This window comes from Pyrgilauda ruficollis, unplaced genomic scaffold, assembly GCF_017590135.1.
Source record: "Pyrgilauda ruficollis isolate IOZ18807 unplaced genomic scaffold, ASM1759013v1 scaffold9, whole genome shotgun sequence".
Lineage (NCBI taxonomy): Eukaryota > Metazoa > Chordata > Aves > Passeriformes > Passeridae > Pyrgilauda > Pyrgilauda ruficollis.
In genome coordinates, this window is record NW_024531043.1 from 7,986,774 (window position 1) to 8,000,797 (window position 14,024).

General features: G+C 43.6%; 1 protein-coding gene across 1 annotated transcript in view; it reads left to right on the forward strand.

The window, feature by feature from the left end:
* The first annotated feature begins 346 nt into the window (after window positions 1–346).
* Window positions 347–14,024, forward strand: part of GALNT9 (polypeptide N-acetylgalactosaminyltransferase 9) — a 126,099-nt gene continuing 112,421 nt past the window's right edge. Inside the window, exon 1 of the mRNA XM_041488777.1 lies at window positions 347–587. Within this exon, the coding sequence (XP_041344711.1) occupies window positions 347–587 (241 nt within the window). The remainder of the gene's footprint in view (window positions 588–14,024) is intronic.

The window sequence follows — 14,024 nt, forward strand, 5'->3', positions numbered from 1 at the left end:
CGAGGGCGGGCGAGCGGGAGCAGCAGCAGCAGCAGGAGGAGGAGGAGGAAGAGGAGGAGGAGGAGGCTCGGCGGAGCAGCAGAGCTCCATGCCGCCCTGCCCGCCGCGGCGCGGGCCCCGCGGGGCGACGGCGGGCTCGGGGCGGGGAGCGGCGCGGCGGTGCTGAAGGACAGCTCCGCTCTGCTCGGCTCCGCTCCCGGTCTCTCCGCTCCCCCTGGCTCCGCTGCCTTCGGCTCCGCTCCCCCCGGCTCCGCTCCGCGCCCCGGGCGCGCCCCTCGCCGGGTGGCCGCGGGGCCGCCGCTCGCCGCGCCTGGATGCGCCCCCCGCCACCGCGCCCGCGGCTCCCATGGCGGTGGCACGGAAAATCAAAACTTTGTTGACGGTGAACATCTTGGTCTTCGTGGGCATCATCCTCTTCTCCGTGTACTGCAGGATCCAGGACCGCTCCCAGGAGCTGGTGCAGATCGTCCGGAGCGCGGAGCGCCGGGCCAGGAGCCGCGGTGCCAAGGTGGGCAGCCTGGCCGACAGGGAGTCCATCCTGCAGCGCCTGGACCACCTGGAGGAAGTGGTCTACAACCAGCTCAATGGTACGAGGGGCGGGAGGGGATGTCCTGTGCCCCGGGAGGGTGCTGCAGGATGGGAAAGAGCCCCCCAAGTGTCCCCCCGCTGGGGAGGGGAGCCCGGGCACCGCTCGCACCGACCCCAGCGCTGCAAACCGAGGGCAGGAGGTGATGCGGGGTTTGCTGGAGGGGTTTGTCGAGCCTCCCACCACTACCCTGCCTCTCTGCCAACTCTTGGTCCAAAGTCAGGACTTCCTCAATAGATGCAAAGTTCAGGAGGCTGCAGTTCAGGGGTTTCAGGATCAGAGGAAGTCCCTACAAACTGTACCAGGTTTTACGGTTTGTCTGGGTATATTAACTCTGCATAGGAAGTTGTTTTATAGCAAATACAGTGTTAGATTATAGCTGGAAGTCATATACTTGGTTTTGGAACTACTTTAAAAACATTCTGATGAGTTCTTACGTTGTGCACTATTAATGGTCTGTTTAAACAAAGCACCCATATGTTTCCTTAATGATTTTGCCATTCAAATTTGTTATTGTCATTGATGAGGAGGGGAAGCATCCACCAGTTCTTTTTATGACTTACCATTCTAATTCACCAACCTCGAAAAATATTGCTAGGTAAGCAAAGAACCCTTCCACAGTAGTTAAAACAGGCTAAGCCATCGTTAGCCAGTTGTTATAGGACAGATAACATTTCATATAGAAACTAATTCTTCAAAATGACTGCATTTGTATTTGCATAGATTTGTAAAGTTCTAAGTGTGAGACATCAGAGGAATAAGTATGTGATTAAATACAGCAGTGTTTTGGACAAGAAAAGGCTGGAGGAGTGAACTTCTGCATGAGATTGTAATATAAATGTAACATTTAGTGTTTCACAGCAAATAAAATTTTCAGTGTAAATATGTTTAATGTGCTTCTAGGCTGCTTGTGGAAATCTTACTTGTAACATTGATTTAAGCAAGGCTACTGTAGCCTCAAAATGCAGACAAATAGTAGGGTTAGCATAAAGTACGTTTCCTATTACTACTTTGTGAATGAATGTATAAATCTAAGTAAGTTAAGCTGTTATAGCAATATGCAGTTTGTGCTAGCGAGTGTTAGGGAACAGGCATCCCCTCACGCTCTCCTCTGGATAAACAGGGCAGAGAGAGGGGGAACATGGAGTGGGCTGTTAGTCCCAAACCACACATTCAGGAATTAGAAGGAAAGTGTCAACAGCTGTGTTTTCTAACCATATTTTGGAACAGTTCTGAAGAATGTAGGATTTAAGAGGAAAATCATTCTCATTAATTCCACCAAGCCACAAAGTTCCCAATCTAAATTCGATTGGTCTGCAAGGTATATCCATTACAGCTCAGTGAATGGGATTTTCTCACCAAAATAGCTTTGTTCTTGGTGTTCTTCAGAGGGAAGACTTTGGGAAGGATTTCCCTGTTCTGTGTTCATCTCAGCACAGCATCCCCTGGAGAATCAGCAGAGTCCTTACCGTGCTAGGCAGGCACCATTGCACGCAATGACTGGAAGTTCTCTGTGAAGCATGCCTCTCTTTGGGAGCTGTTTTCCTCATCTTCTTTAATTCCATTTATTGGATATGAATCTTCATGGTGAAATGACTTGAACTTATTTTTACTTTGCTTCTTCAGGTCATATCAAACACTGCAGGCAGTTTTCTTTTCCTGGAAGTTCTCACACAGGAAAATACAGAAAGTTTTTCAAGCTGAGCTGTTCAGATTTCCTGTTTATTTCCCCTTAATTTTTCTCTGATGTGATTGTTGAGTTTCTTATTATTACACAGTAGTACGTTAACATAGATTAATTCTTTCATTATCATTCTGAAAAAAAGACTTTTTTTCCCCCATCACGCTTCAACAGAAAGAAAAAGTCCTAAGAAATTAGGAGGTGCTCCACTGAAATCATCAGAGTTTCATCTCTGCAAGTGAAATCAGGACCAAGCATCTGTGTTTGGGTTTGGCTGGCTGCTGTTCTGTTTGTAATACCATGAGTCATGATTTAAGTCATTAATGTGCTTCAGAGGGATGCAGGGGAGCCTGTGTGACAGGGCTGTGCTGTGTCACACGGCAGGGCTGCTGTGACACAAACACTCTGTGCTCTGCGGCTTCACCTCAGCGTTGAGTCAGGATCCTCAGTGCTGCACATGCTGCCTGATCCCAAGGTCAGAGAGCTGGCTGAGGCTGTCTTGGGTGTCACTTTTTCATAGGGTGGGTCCAAGTTTCTTCCATGTGGAGAGACGCACACGGGTAGACAGATTTTATTCAGGAGGAATATGAGTTTATTGCATACCCAGAACCCCTCAAAGCTCCAGGAGGCTGAGTCCAGCTCAATGCTATCATTGCAGCAGGTCAGCTCAGTACTTCAGTTTTCTGCTCTTGGTCCTTTCTCTTTGAGATCAGCAAATTTAGAGCTACCTATTAAGTATATTTTTTGGTAATATCTCAATGTTCTTTTATTTTGCTTTTCTATTCAGATGAGACCTGAAGTCATAAAACTTACCTGGATTTTCTAGGGACTCTGTTGGTGATCCAGTGCTATAAAAAGCCACTCTGAGAGAGACCAGCCTTGCAGCTGCACAGAATTTTGTTTCTGTCACACATATTTGTTTACATACAATCAAGGAAATGTTATTTAGGAGTGCGTACCTTCTGCAAGGAGAAGAAACACAGGCAGTAACATTACAAATGTATGAAGAGGCAACCCAAAACTGATCACTTGAGAACTCATTAACTTTTCAGTCTGAATGAAATCAGTGAGTGCAGTGCCTCAGTGAGTGCAGTGTGCAGAACTCAGAGGACCATAGAGGAAAGTCAGGAGAAAGCTGGTCCTTGCCATTATCTTTGGCAGAACAAGAGTTTTCAGAATAGGATGAATGAGAATTGCCATGATTCCCTGCAGAGTCATGCAGACATACACCCAAACAATAGTTTTCATTTGGCTCGTGCTCTGGTTTTTTATCAACTTGGGAAAAATAGTATTTCTGAAAGCTTCCTTTTCCCTCAGCTGCTGCTGGGTTAGGTGGAAGCAAATGAACAGAACATGTAGAGGGAAAGGAAAGCAATGAAACGTGTCAGTGGAATTTTCTTGGTGAGACTTTGTACTACCTCCTGATGTTTGACCTTGGGTGCAATGTTTATTTTGAAAAACAGAGTTATTATAGACCTAATTGAGCAATCCATATATTTTCTTTTTTATTATTTTTGCTATGGTATTGCTATTGATGGATATATTTTATTGTTATTCAGCACAGAACTCATACCAGCTAGACTTGGTAGCAATTAATTAAATGTCATAATGATAACACCTTTGTATTTTCTTCCTTTCCCTTTAATTTTTTTGTAAAGGGGAAAAATTTAAAAATTATTGAACTGACTGATCTTTTTCCCCTAATCAGTTTTGTATCTAAGTCTGTTGCTAATGATTCACCATAGAGGATAAAGAATTTTTGATACCCCAAATAGAGCATGACCTTTCATGCCAAAAGCAATTGAAGGTCAGACAACAATTTCAGTCTAATTGCCTTTTTCCCTTTTCACTGTCTCTTTCCAGTAATACACAACAATCAATACAGCATGTAATTAGATTTCATTCAATCTGCAAAGATTTAGAGAGCTTTCATCTTCTCATTATGTATTCTCACATCATGTCTTCCTACCCATGTCTTCTACACTGGACCCCTTTGACCTGTTCTATTTTAGATGTGGAGGGATAAGCTGGGAGTATTCCCTTGAATTTGTCAGGTTATCATTCATTACACATCATAATTTGATTTTGGTCTCTTTGGGAAGATTAAATGTAAAAGCAATTTCCAGTGTGATAAATGGGGTTTACATTACATATGCATTTCATGGAGGAGGCTGGAGGAAAAATGGACAATTCACATAATTGCAGCACAGAGGCTTAAAATGATGGAAATAGCAGGTCCTGGGTGCAGAGTACTGATTCCTGCTGACTGGGGCTCCTGATTTTTAGAGTGCACTGGAAGCCAAGTGATTGCATTTAAAATTCAGCCTGGAAATCTGCATAGGTAAAAGTTACAGTAGTATATTTAAAAGGGCAGTTTATTCTTCATAAGCTCTGGACTGGTTGAAAATGGGTCCAAATTTCCATGTTAGAAAGTTGGAAACATGCTGCAAGAGAGTCATGTGAATGTCCACATCACATGTCCACATTGTCAAAAAGAAGTTTTTACAGCTGGCAGCTCTCAGCTGAAGAACAGTTCCCTGGCAGAGGAAAGAGGAAAAGCCACACATGCACGAGTCACATTTAGTGTGACTGCAGCCTTGTACCAATGAAACTGCACTTTCTCATACCCAAATATTTTATAACCATTTCTATTTTATGTGTTTGTGGTCTGCTGCTAACATACATCTGGCAAAATTAGCACCAAAACTTCTCCAGAAATACCAGCTCACCTGTGGGCTCTGCTCTCAGCCATGGGGTTTCCTTCTGGTGATGGGCTTTTCTTCACGTGGTCTCATTTTGAGGACATTTTTAAAGAAGTGCAAGGTTGGTTCTCATGGAGGCAGGAGGGAAAAATGCTGACTTTTTTTTTTTTTTTTTTTTTTTTTTTTTTTTTTTGAGTTAGGCTGCCATTTCTTGGTTTACTACACAGTGTTTTCTGTTGTGCTGGGTCATTTCCTCAAGCTTAGGTAAGTCACCATTGACTTACCCTGACCTTCTGTATTGCAAAGTGATGGTCAAGTCCAACAGACCAATTTCCCCATCACACTTGTTTTGGTTGTGTTACTATTGATTTTTGCAGCTGAGGGAACTCACAATCAGTGCTTTCAGGAAGGTCAAGGTTTTATTCCCCAAAACAACAGAAGGGAAACGTAATGAGCCAGTATTTGGATAGCCCCTATATAAATATAAGGTAATATTTGAAATATAATTATTCTATTTAAGCACTTTAGGGAGAAAAGTTCTAAAAGTTTAGTTAAAAAAAGAGGGCAGCTCTCTTTTGTAAAACAGACAAAATTGCACTCAGCTCTGACAAATATTGACAAATACAAAAAAAAAATATATCTCCATTCCGGCAGCACATCAGTGATTTTAAAGTCTTTCCCTGTACTCTGTGTTTCATATAGTAACTATTTTATGTAATGTTTCTGCTTTTTGCCTTTGTAGCTGGGAAGAAAGCTTATTTTGACAGTAAAAAAAATCATGTGGTAATTTTATCATTGACTCATTTGTGTGGAACTTGAATAATTTTTACCATATGAGATTAAAAGCAATGTTTACAGAGGCAGAAAGGAAACCTTTGCCTGATGTTGTTTTTGTTGCCTTTTCAGCTGTGTTCTGGTTCAGTATCTTTCCATTTCTTTGTACATTTAGCTGGAATTGGAAAAGCAAATATGGGTCTGTCATCTTCCCAGAGAGGAGTGCAGTGTGGTGGCTGCACACCTACAGCCACTGCACAGGTTTAGAGGATTAGAAAACCTGGCTTTGACTTAATACCCTTGATGGAGAGAGGTGAAGCTGGTTTTTGAGTTTAGGGGGTTTTATTGTTTGTTTGTTTGATCTTTTAGTAAATAAAGGCAGGTAGCAGTTAAACCAGGAGCATCATTTTAGAATGAGGTTCCAGACACTGAATGTGTGGCATTTATCCAAGGAAATACTAAGATTTATGAAAGGAAGGAAAATAAATGAGTCATGTTTAACAAATCTGCCTTTTTTTTAATGCTTCTCTCTAACTTTACTAATGGGCACTCAGCTTCTCTTTCTTAGCATACTTGGCATACTTTTTTATTATTGTTGTTGTTTGTGGGGTTTCTCTTGGTAGTCATTACCATCATTTAGTTTAAAACAACACGCTGAAGGACAGAAAAAAGTAGAAAATATAAAAAGCTTGTGATGTTCTGGATAACAGGAAGGAAGAGAGCCAGTGACAGCAGAGCAGCTCCCAACCTTGTTGGAGTCCTATTGATCAAAACTCTCCTCTGAAATAAGACACCTCGAGTTCCTGAGAGTGAAAGCCAGAGAAACCCTCCCAGTGACCCAAAGTCATCTTCTCCTGAGAGCAGAGTGCTAAACCAGCCAAATGCTAATTGGATTTGTCTGCTTTTCCTAAAACTCATAGCTGTGGTGCCATGGAAATGCCTGTGAATATCTGAAAGCTTCACAGGTGGAGGCAAAACCCATTTCTAGGACAGCAGGGCAGGTGCAAACAGATTAAAAACTGTCTGTCTGCCCTAGAGTTTCTATCCTTTCAGGTGTTCTGGAATATCTAGGTTCTCCAGACAGTTTTGAAGACAAGATACACACAACTGGCACTTACTGGTTACTCAGCAAGTCCTGTAAGAGATTAAAAGAGTGTAAGGCCATCTCCTGAGCCAAGATTTCTTGACTTACTCAACAGAAGGCAGCAATGCAACTTGGTTTAGGGCCCTCTGATTTACCTGTGCTTACTTTGAGTTTAAACACACTGTGGTGCTGCTGGGGATAAAGGTGACAACCTTGGTTCTGTTGGTTATGTCTCAGTTTGATCTTTTGGGGTTTCAAATCCTTATTTCTTGAAGTGACATCACACCCATGATCTGGTGTAGGTCCAGATGAAGTGAGCTGTGAGCATGTGCACGTTTGTAGGTGTCCAAGGAAGTGATATTTTGGGGCTGAGTTCTGCTCTCTTATCCCTCTGGTTTGATGTTCTCCTCCCACAGTGAGGGAAGGAGACTTTGCTTTCTGCAGTTCTTCACACTAAGTTTTTATTTCCCTGGTTTAGCTCAGTTGGAGTCCTTGCTGTGCATGGAAGGACAGTCCAGCATGCACCTTGTGTGGGAAATCCAGTGGAATGGGTGTTCCAGAGGAGCTCTCACACCAGTTCCCTGCCCCTCTCACTGCACTTGTCAGGCCATTTAATTTCTGAACAGTTCTGTGTTTGTGTTTAATTTACTTGGATGACTTGTTCTGAAGGATCTTCTCACAAACCAAGGATGAGCCTGGGGCCATGAATTGTTTTGTATCCCTGTTGAGGGCAGTCCTTTGTGGAACAATGCAGAGAAATGGGCTGGTTTTGAGAATCCCTGACAAATGGTAAAAGGCCTAATATTTTTGTTGTTTTGTTTTTGTTTTTTGGTTTTTTTTGGTTTTTTTTCCCTTCAAACGTGTCCTTGATTACTGGCTCTGAAGGAGAGTCTGAGGGCAGCAGCAGGGTAGAGAGCTGAGGAGACAATAGAGTGATTCTGCTTTGTCATCATGTGCACTGTGGACACAGAGTTCTCTTGGGGGCTGAAGAGTTGTTGAAGTAAATGTGCAAAACGTTTTTGGAGAAGGTGAGAATATAGATTTCTGAATATCTTAAGCCTTGTATCACCTCCCATGGAGCCATTCTCTAGAAGCACTTTCACTTGCCACCAGTCTGATTTATACTTTTAATACATGAGCTGTAATTTGCATGTCATCCTGGGAGAGTGGGCAATGATGAAGAAAACTAAACCAAGGAAAAGGTTTTTAAAAGAGCTTCTGTTTTAGTAGCTTTCTGCTACTTAAAAATGGCTGTGTCAGGCGGAGATTATGGATGCCAAAGTACTACAGGAGAGTGTTATCTGTTTCACAGCACAATGTTTGGAATCCCAGTGTCTGGAATCACATTTAAATAACCTAAATTTGGTGGATGAGGATACAAAGGATTCTTTAGTGTGCATTTGCTCCAGTCTCAGCCTCCTGGGCTGCAGGTCAGAGCCACAAGCCCAAGGGGCTGCTGCAGCACCAGGCTCTCTGTCCCTTGGGCTGAGCAGCCCCTGTAAAATGGCACAGCCCTGGCACAAGCCCTGCTCTCTTCTCCCCCAGCAGGCTCCTGACACCTCCTTCCCCTGTGCAAAGGCAGGACAGCTCTGTGAAAGAAGCTGTGTTAGCTGTGGCTCACAGGATTGGCAGCAGCACAGAGCTGGCTGCTCTCTGGGGTTCCCAGTGTGTTGCTGGATTTTGTTCCTGGGGAGCTGTTGGAATTGCCATGTCTGTGCTTGAGTCAGCAGTTGTGCTCAGCTGGGAATCCAAGCCAGGTGCAGAAGTGACACTGCTTTCTAAGCAAAGTGCAGATGCTGCCAGCCCTGCTGTGCTGTGGCAGTGTGGGGGGTGACAGACACTGCTGCCTGCACGGGCTGACTGCCTCAAGAAGTTTTTTATCACTGCAGCAATGATTCAAATTCTCCTCAGCTCACCCATGCACTTAGTCCTCAGTAGAAATCAGTTGCCTAAATTAATCTTTGCTATTGATCCAGAGGCATCAGTGCAGGCAGTAGTTATCCGTACAGTAACTCCAGTAGTAAATTTGGCCAACTGAAGGCATTTTCACCACAGGATGAGGAGTAGCTTTGGTAGTTATGATGATGTGTGTGTAGTACAAAGGATGAAGCCTTACTGTGTCCCTGTACTGCTTCAGAATGGTTGAGAACAGGGCCCTTCCTCTTTGGAGCTTTTGGAAGGATTCTCCTTTCTAGTAGAGATCTGGTGAACTTTGTAATTTTTTTGCCTTTGACCCCTAATCCTGCTCTTATTGCTTCTGTGTTTGTGCTGTTTGGCTCCAGTTTGCATTTGCAAAAAGAAGTTCTCAGACCAGGTCAGATTAGCACTTCATGGTGGCTGTACAGCCCGTGGTACTGCAGGACCATTTGCAAAGGAAAAGGGGGTTTGTTGCACAGGATTTTGTTTCTCTTGGAAGATACCCATGAAGACAGCTGGAAAGCCCTTTCCTACAATACTGGGGAAATTTGCTTCTTCTTCTTTTTTTTTTTTTTTTTCCCCTCTAGCATTTTTTGGTGGGGTGGTAGGGTTAATTGGTTGTTTTTCATTTGGATTTTTTCTGCTGGTTTTGTATTTTATTTGGCAATGGGGCCTTACTGCCCTTTTAGAAATTGAGTTTATTTTTTTTTCTACAGCTCTCATATGCCTCTAGGATGAACAGCTTTTGTAAATAAAAATGTATTTTTTGTTTTATTAACTCATTTTCAAGCAAGCCTTGTGTTGTAGCAAAGATTGGTGGTATTCTTTCCTATGCATGCTGAACTGAAGGCAGTGATAAGACTAAAAATATCCCCAATTGAAATAGCATTGTATAACCCAAAGGTTAGTTTTCCTCAGGATGAAAATTTGCAGTTGCTCTATAGGTTCCTTGTAAGACAGATTTCTGGCCATGCAGCCATGAGTAAAATGAGGCTACTGATAGCTGCAAAGTTCTGTATCTGCCAGACTCAGCCCCACTGGTGGCTGCCAGGAGCAGAATTCAGCTGGTGGCCAATGCTGACACCCATTGCTCTGCTGTGAGCTGGGGGTGAGTGCTGGCTGTGGTACCAGAGCAGGGAGCAGGCACTGTTCACACCTCTAAGAGGAAAAACAGATTTTCCAGCACAGAGCTGTTAATGCTAAAACCTGCTGATGGATTGCAGGTGGCTCCATGTAACAGATGGGAGTGGGGCATGAGGGGAGAGCGAGCTGAGCATGTTGGAGATATTGCACAGCCTAATGCTGAGCTGCCCAGCTGCTGAAAGAGTTGATGCTTTCAATTTGCACAAGCAGTGAGTGGGTTTGGTGTTGAAAAATGGGTGTTTGGGTGGCTTAGGTGTGAGCCTGTGCTAGCCTTGGGTTTGGAAACCACTTTTTTTTTTTTTTTTTGGTAGTTCTGTTATGAAATTTGTGTGTTGTCTGGAGAGTCCCCAGGACCCAGATCTGTGGATTTAGGCTGCTGACTTTCTAAAACCATCACAGGGATGTGGGCAGCCAAATTCTCCACTGGAGCCACCTTTCTTCCAGGTGGCCAGTCATTTCTACCACTCTTTAATGAACTTTTGTATCTGCCAGAAGCTGTGACTTTCTCAGCAGTTGAAAAATGTCTTTTATTTATTCACTGCTAGTATCACAAGGAGCAGTGAAAATATTTGCAGGTATTAATTATAAATTTCACGTTTCTTCAATTTAACATTTGGCAAACTCACTCAACACATCCTTCGTGGGGTGCTCTTTTAAAAGGCACAGACGTGACCATGTCAGCACCTGTACTGAACAGTTCACCCTCAGCTATTCCTGCTCTGAATACACAAACCCAATAATCTTTGATTTTAGACCTGTGCCAGCATGATGCTCCTCCTGAAATAGATCCATCTGGCTCGATGTGTTTCCATTCAACAGAAAATTAATTCCGGAAGGAAAGTGCTTTTATAATGCCTGTATCCAGTGGGGTTGTATGCAAAACCTTCTGTTCCCTGAAAGAGGCAGCTTGGTATGGGTCCCATATTCACAGCTCCATTCCCATTCCAGGCCCACATAACTCAAAGCCAGGCTGCAGAGAGCCCTCTCAGATGAGATCATGGGATGAAGAATTTCTTCTGTGATTCATTCTGAACCTGATCTGCCTAATAACTGGATCCTTTGTCTCCCTCTTTCTGTCACACGTTAAAAAGTTCACAAAGTGAGAATTTCCAGTCTTCTTTGCACAATGAGAAGAGTGAACAAAAGATGGGCATAAATGGAGGAGAAATATTTATGAGGGAACAAAGACATGGCCCTACCTTTGAAGCTGGGCTGGAGCAGCCCAGCGTGCCCAGGGACACGGGCTGAGTGATGCAGCCCTCAGAGAAGGAGATGAGCACTGCAGAAAGATTTTTGCATATGCGACAGGACTTCTTATTTAGGCATCTCTGAGCCTTTAATCAGCCTGACAAGAAGCTGGAGCACAAATAGAGTCAAAGAGACACAGTGGAGCCTGTGGAAGAATGAGGCCAGTGTGACATTTTCCTTATTGTAGTCAATGGAAGTGCTCATGGGATGAGTGAACTGGGGTCAGGGTCTGTGCCCAACTCATGGCAGAACTGTTCTGGCCCCAAGGAGAGGTGGAGCTCCCCATGGCAGCACCAATGATATTGTGATACTGTGATACTGTGATATTGTGATACTGTGATATTGTGATATTGTGATATTGTGAAAAAAGTATGTCACTCATCAATGCTGTATGTAACAAGACACTCCGGGACAGCCATACCACAGTGTGACAATGCATCTTGGAGTGTTGATAGTCAGTGTGGACCAGTTTCAGGAGAGAAAAGCTCTTGTGTGGATTCCTTATGGCACTGAGTAGCAAAGTCAGAACCAGGCCCAGAGGACAGGACAGCTCATGCAGGATCAGCACCAATTAGAGATGACTAGGCTGAGGCACACTGTACTGTCATAAAGCAAAATGATATTTCAGGATGGAAATTCATTTTAGAAGCATAAATCAGTGTATGATCTTCTGGTTTTGTCCCTGAGCTGGAAGAAGATGCCTCTAATCTGTTTGATATTGCATGCCTGTGGCTCCTCAGTGCCTCAGCATATGGTTGTGAAACTAGAGGTTGATTATTTTCAAAAGTATTTTGACAGATACTGAACTGACAGATTCCCTGTTAAAAAGAGAGAGAGAGGTTTTGTTTGCTCCTCTGCTCACGAGGCTTCATGGGTTTTAGGATGATACCTTGCTTTATATTCCTTTCAAAGGTGGGGAGGGAAAAGCACTCCTAGCATAAGAAATCAGAAGGAATACTTTTTTTATTAATTCCAGGGGAAACAGGCAAAGCTGCATGGTGTGGTGTGCCCTGCTGTCAGGGTGCCTCACCTCTGAGCCTGTGTTCTCCCTTTCCAAGGGTAGCAGTGCTAATCTAGCAAGTCAGGCATTTCCATGTGAGTTTTCTGTATTATGGAAAAGTAGTTTTAAATGGGATCACACACATACCTCATTATTTCATTAGGAATTCCCTAACCTGTGACCAGAAAACACACTCTTCTATCTTTTATCACTTACCCTGGTTGTGTTCATTGCCACTAACCCCTGACAAGAAGCAGAGTGTGTGACCTCACAGAAACTGGAACTGGGGACAGAAGGGGTCAAGAAAATATTTTAAGCTGTTGAAATACAAGTCCCAGACACAGGAGACCTGGCCTTCATTTCCAGGGGGGCTGTCCTGGGCTCCTTGTCTGTGGTGACAGCTCATCTCTCTGCTCCCCTGATCCCTTCCCCTTATCTGTGTCCTCAGGTTACCTTTGTGATATTGTTAATCAGCCAGGCGTCCAACAGACCTGGACACCAGTAATTAACACATTTAATCCTAAAAATATGTGTTCAGTTCCTTGAGCAGCTAAACCAAGCTTCTTGTGGGTTGGCAACATACAAGCAAATTCTTGGGTGGTCTCTAAGAGCTCCAACAGGTCTCTTGTGTTTGATCTTTCACCAAACCCCTTCTCTCAGTAGGAACATTTTAATGGCACTTTCTTCCCAGATGTCAGCTTCTGTGACACTCAAAGAAATGCAATTTTTGGAGACCTCTGACTGTCTGCCAAGCTTTGGCTGAAGTTAGAAGCAGTCCTTGGAATCTAACAAGCAGAGTGAAGGGAGAGTGTGGAGAGGGAAGCAGACTGATAGACAAATGGAGACAGCATGATCCCACAAAATGGTTTTTCTTAGCAAACCAGGCTAAAAATCACATTGGTAACAAATGGGATTTTTATTTATTTAAACACAGTCATAAAAATTAAGATGTGAGCTTTTAAAGGAACCAGACTTAGATGTCCACATGGAACTTTTGCTTGCTCTGTTAATTGGCAATATGTTAGCACAAGCATTTTTCTCTACTTTCCTGCTTATTTCAGTTAATAACTTCAGCAGCATGACATTTCCCTGACACTACACCAGTACTGCAGGAGAGCCTGCCTTATTTTCAGCCTGCTGAAATGGCAGACTCAGGTCCCACTAGCCTGTCTCAGTGCCTTTCAGTAGAGTGAATAATTAAATCATGAGCGAGCAGAGCGGCGATGCCGGTGCTCTGTGCTAGCAGTGTGACGCACGTCCTGCTGCTCATCCCACCCCATCCCATCCCAGGGCTCAGCCCTGCCTTTCCCTGGCCCCACTTGGTGCTGGGAAGCTCTTGCTGGTAAGGAGCAATGTGGGTGTGACTTGAAGTTTAAGCATGACTGGAGAGTGCGTCTGCTTTGTGTCCTTGAGGAGTGATGAGCCCAAGCTGTAAACTCAGAACTCAGTTTTCTGAAATTCAAATTTTGATTCATACCAGTCTCTCCACTGAAGGATGATCTTCTGCTGTGTAAAGGCACCTTCTATCACTGTCCTCATTTCTCTTTTTACTGTGTAATTTAACACCTCATAATGTAGTCGTAAGTACAAACTGGAGACACATCAGGGGACAGGGACACTCATTCTTTCATGGAATTTTGGCATAAAGGAGAGGAAAGCTTGAAGAAAAATTGAGTCTCTGAAAGCTTGAGTTGCTTTTTACATTGCCTTGGTGAAAACCAGATAAACACTGTTGCAGTCAGTGTATTAGGAAGGTAAATTGAAGAAGGTTGAGCCACATCTTCAAAAACTTGGCCACTGTCTTTATATATGATCTGAATTCTATATATGTGTGGTAATTTAAACGTGCTCTGTAGGTAGATCAAAGCAGCACATTGTTACCAAATGCA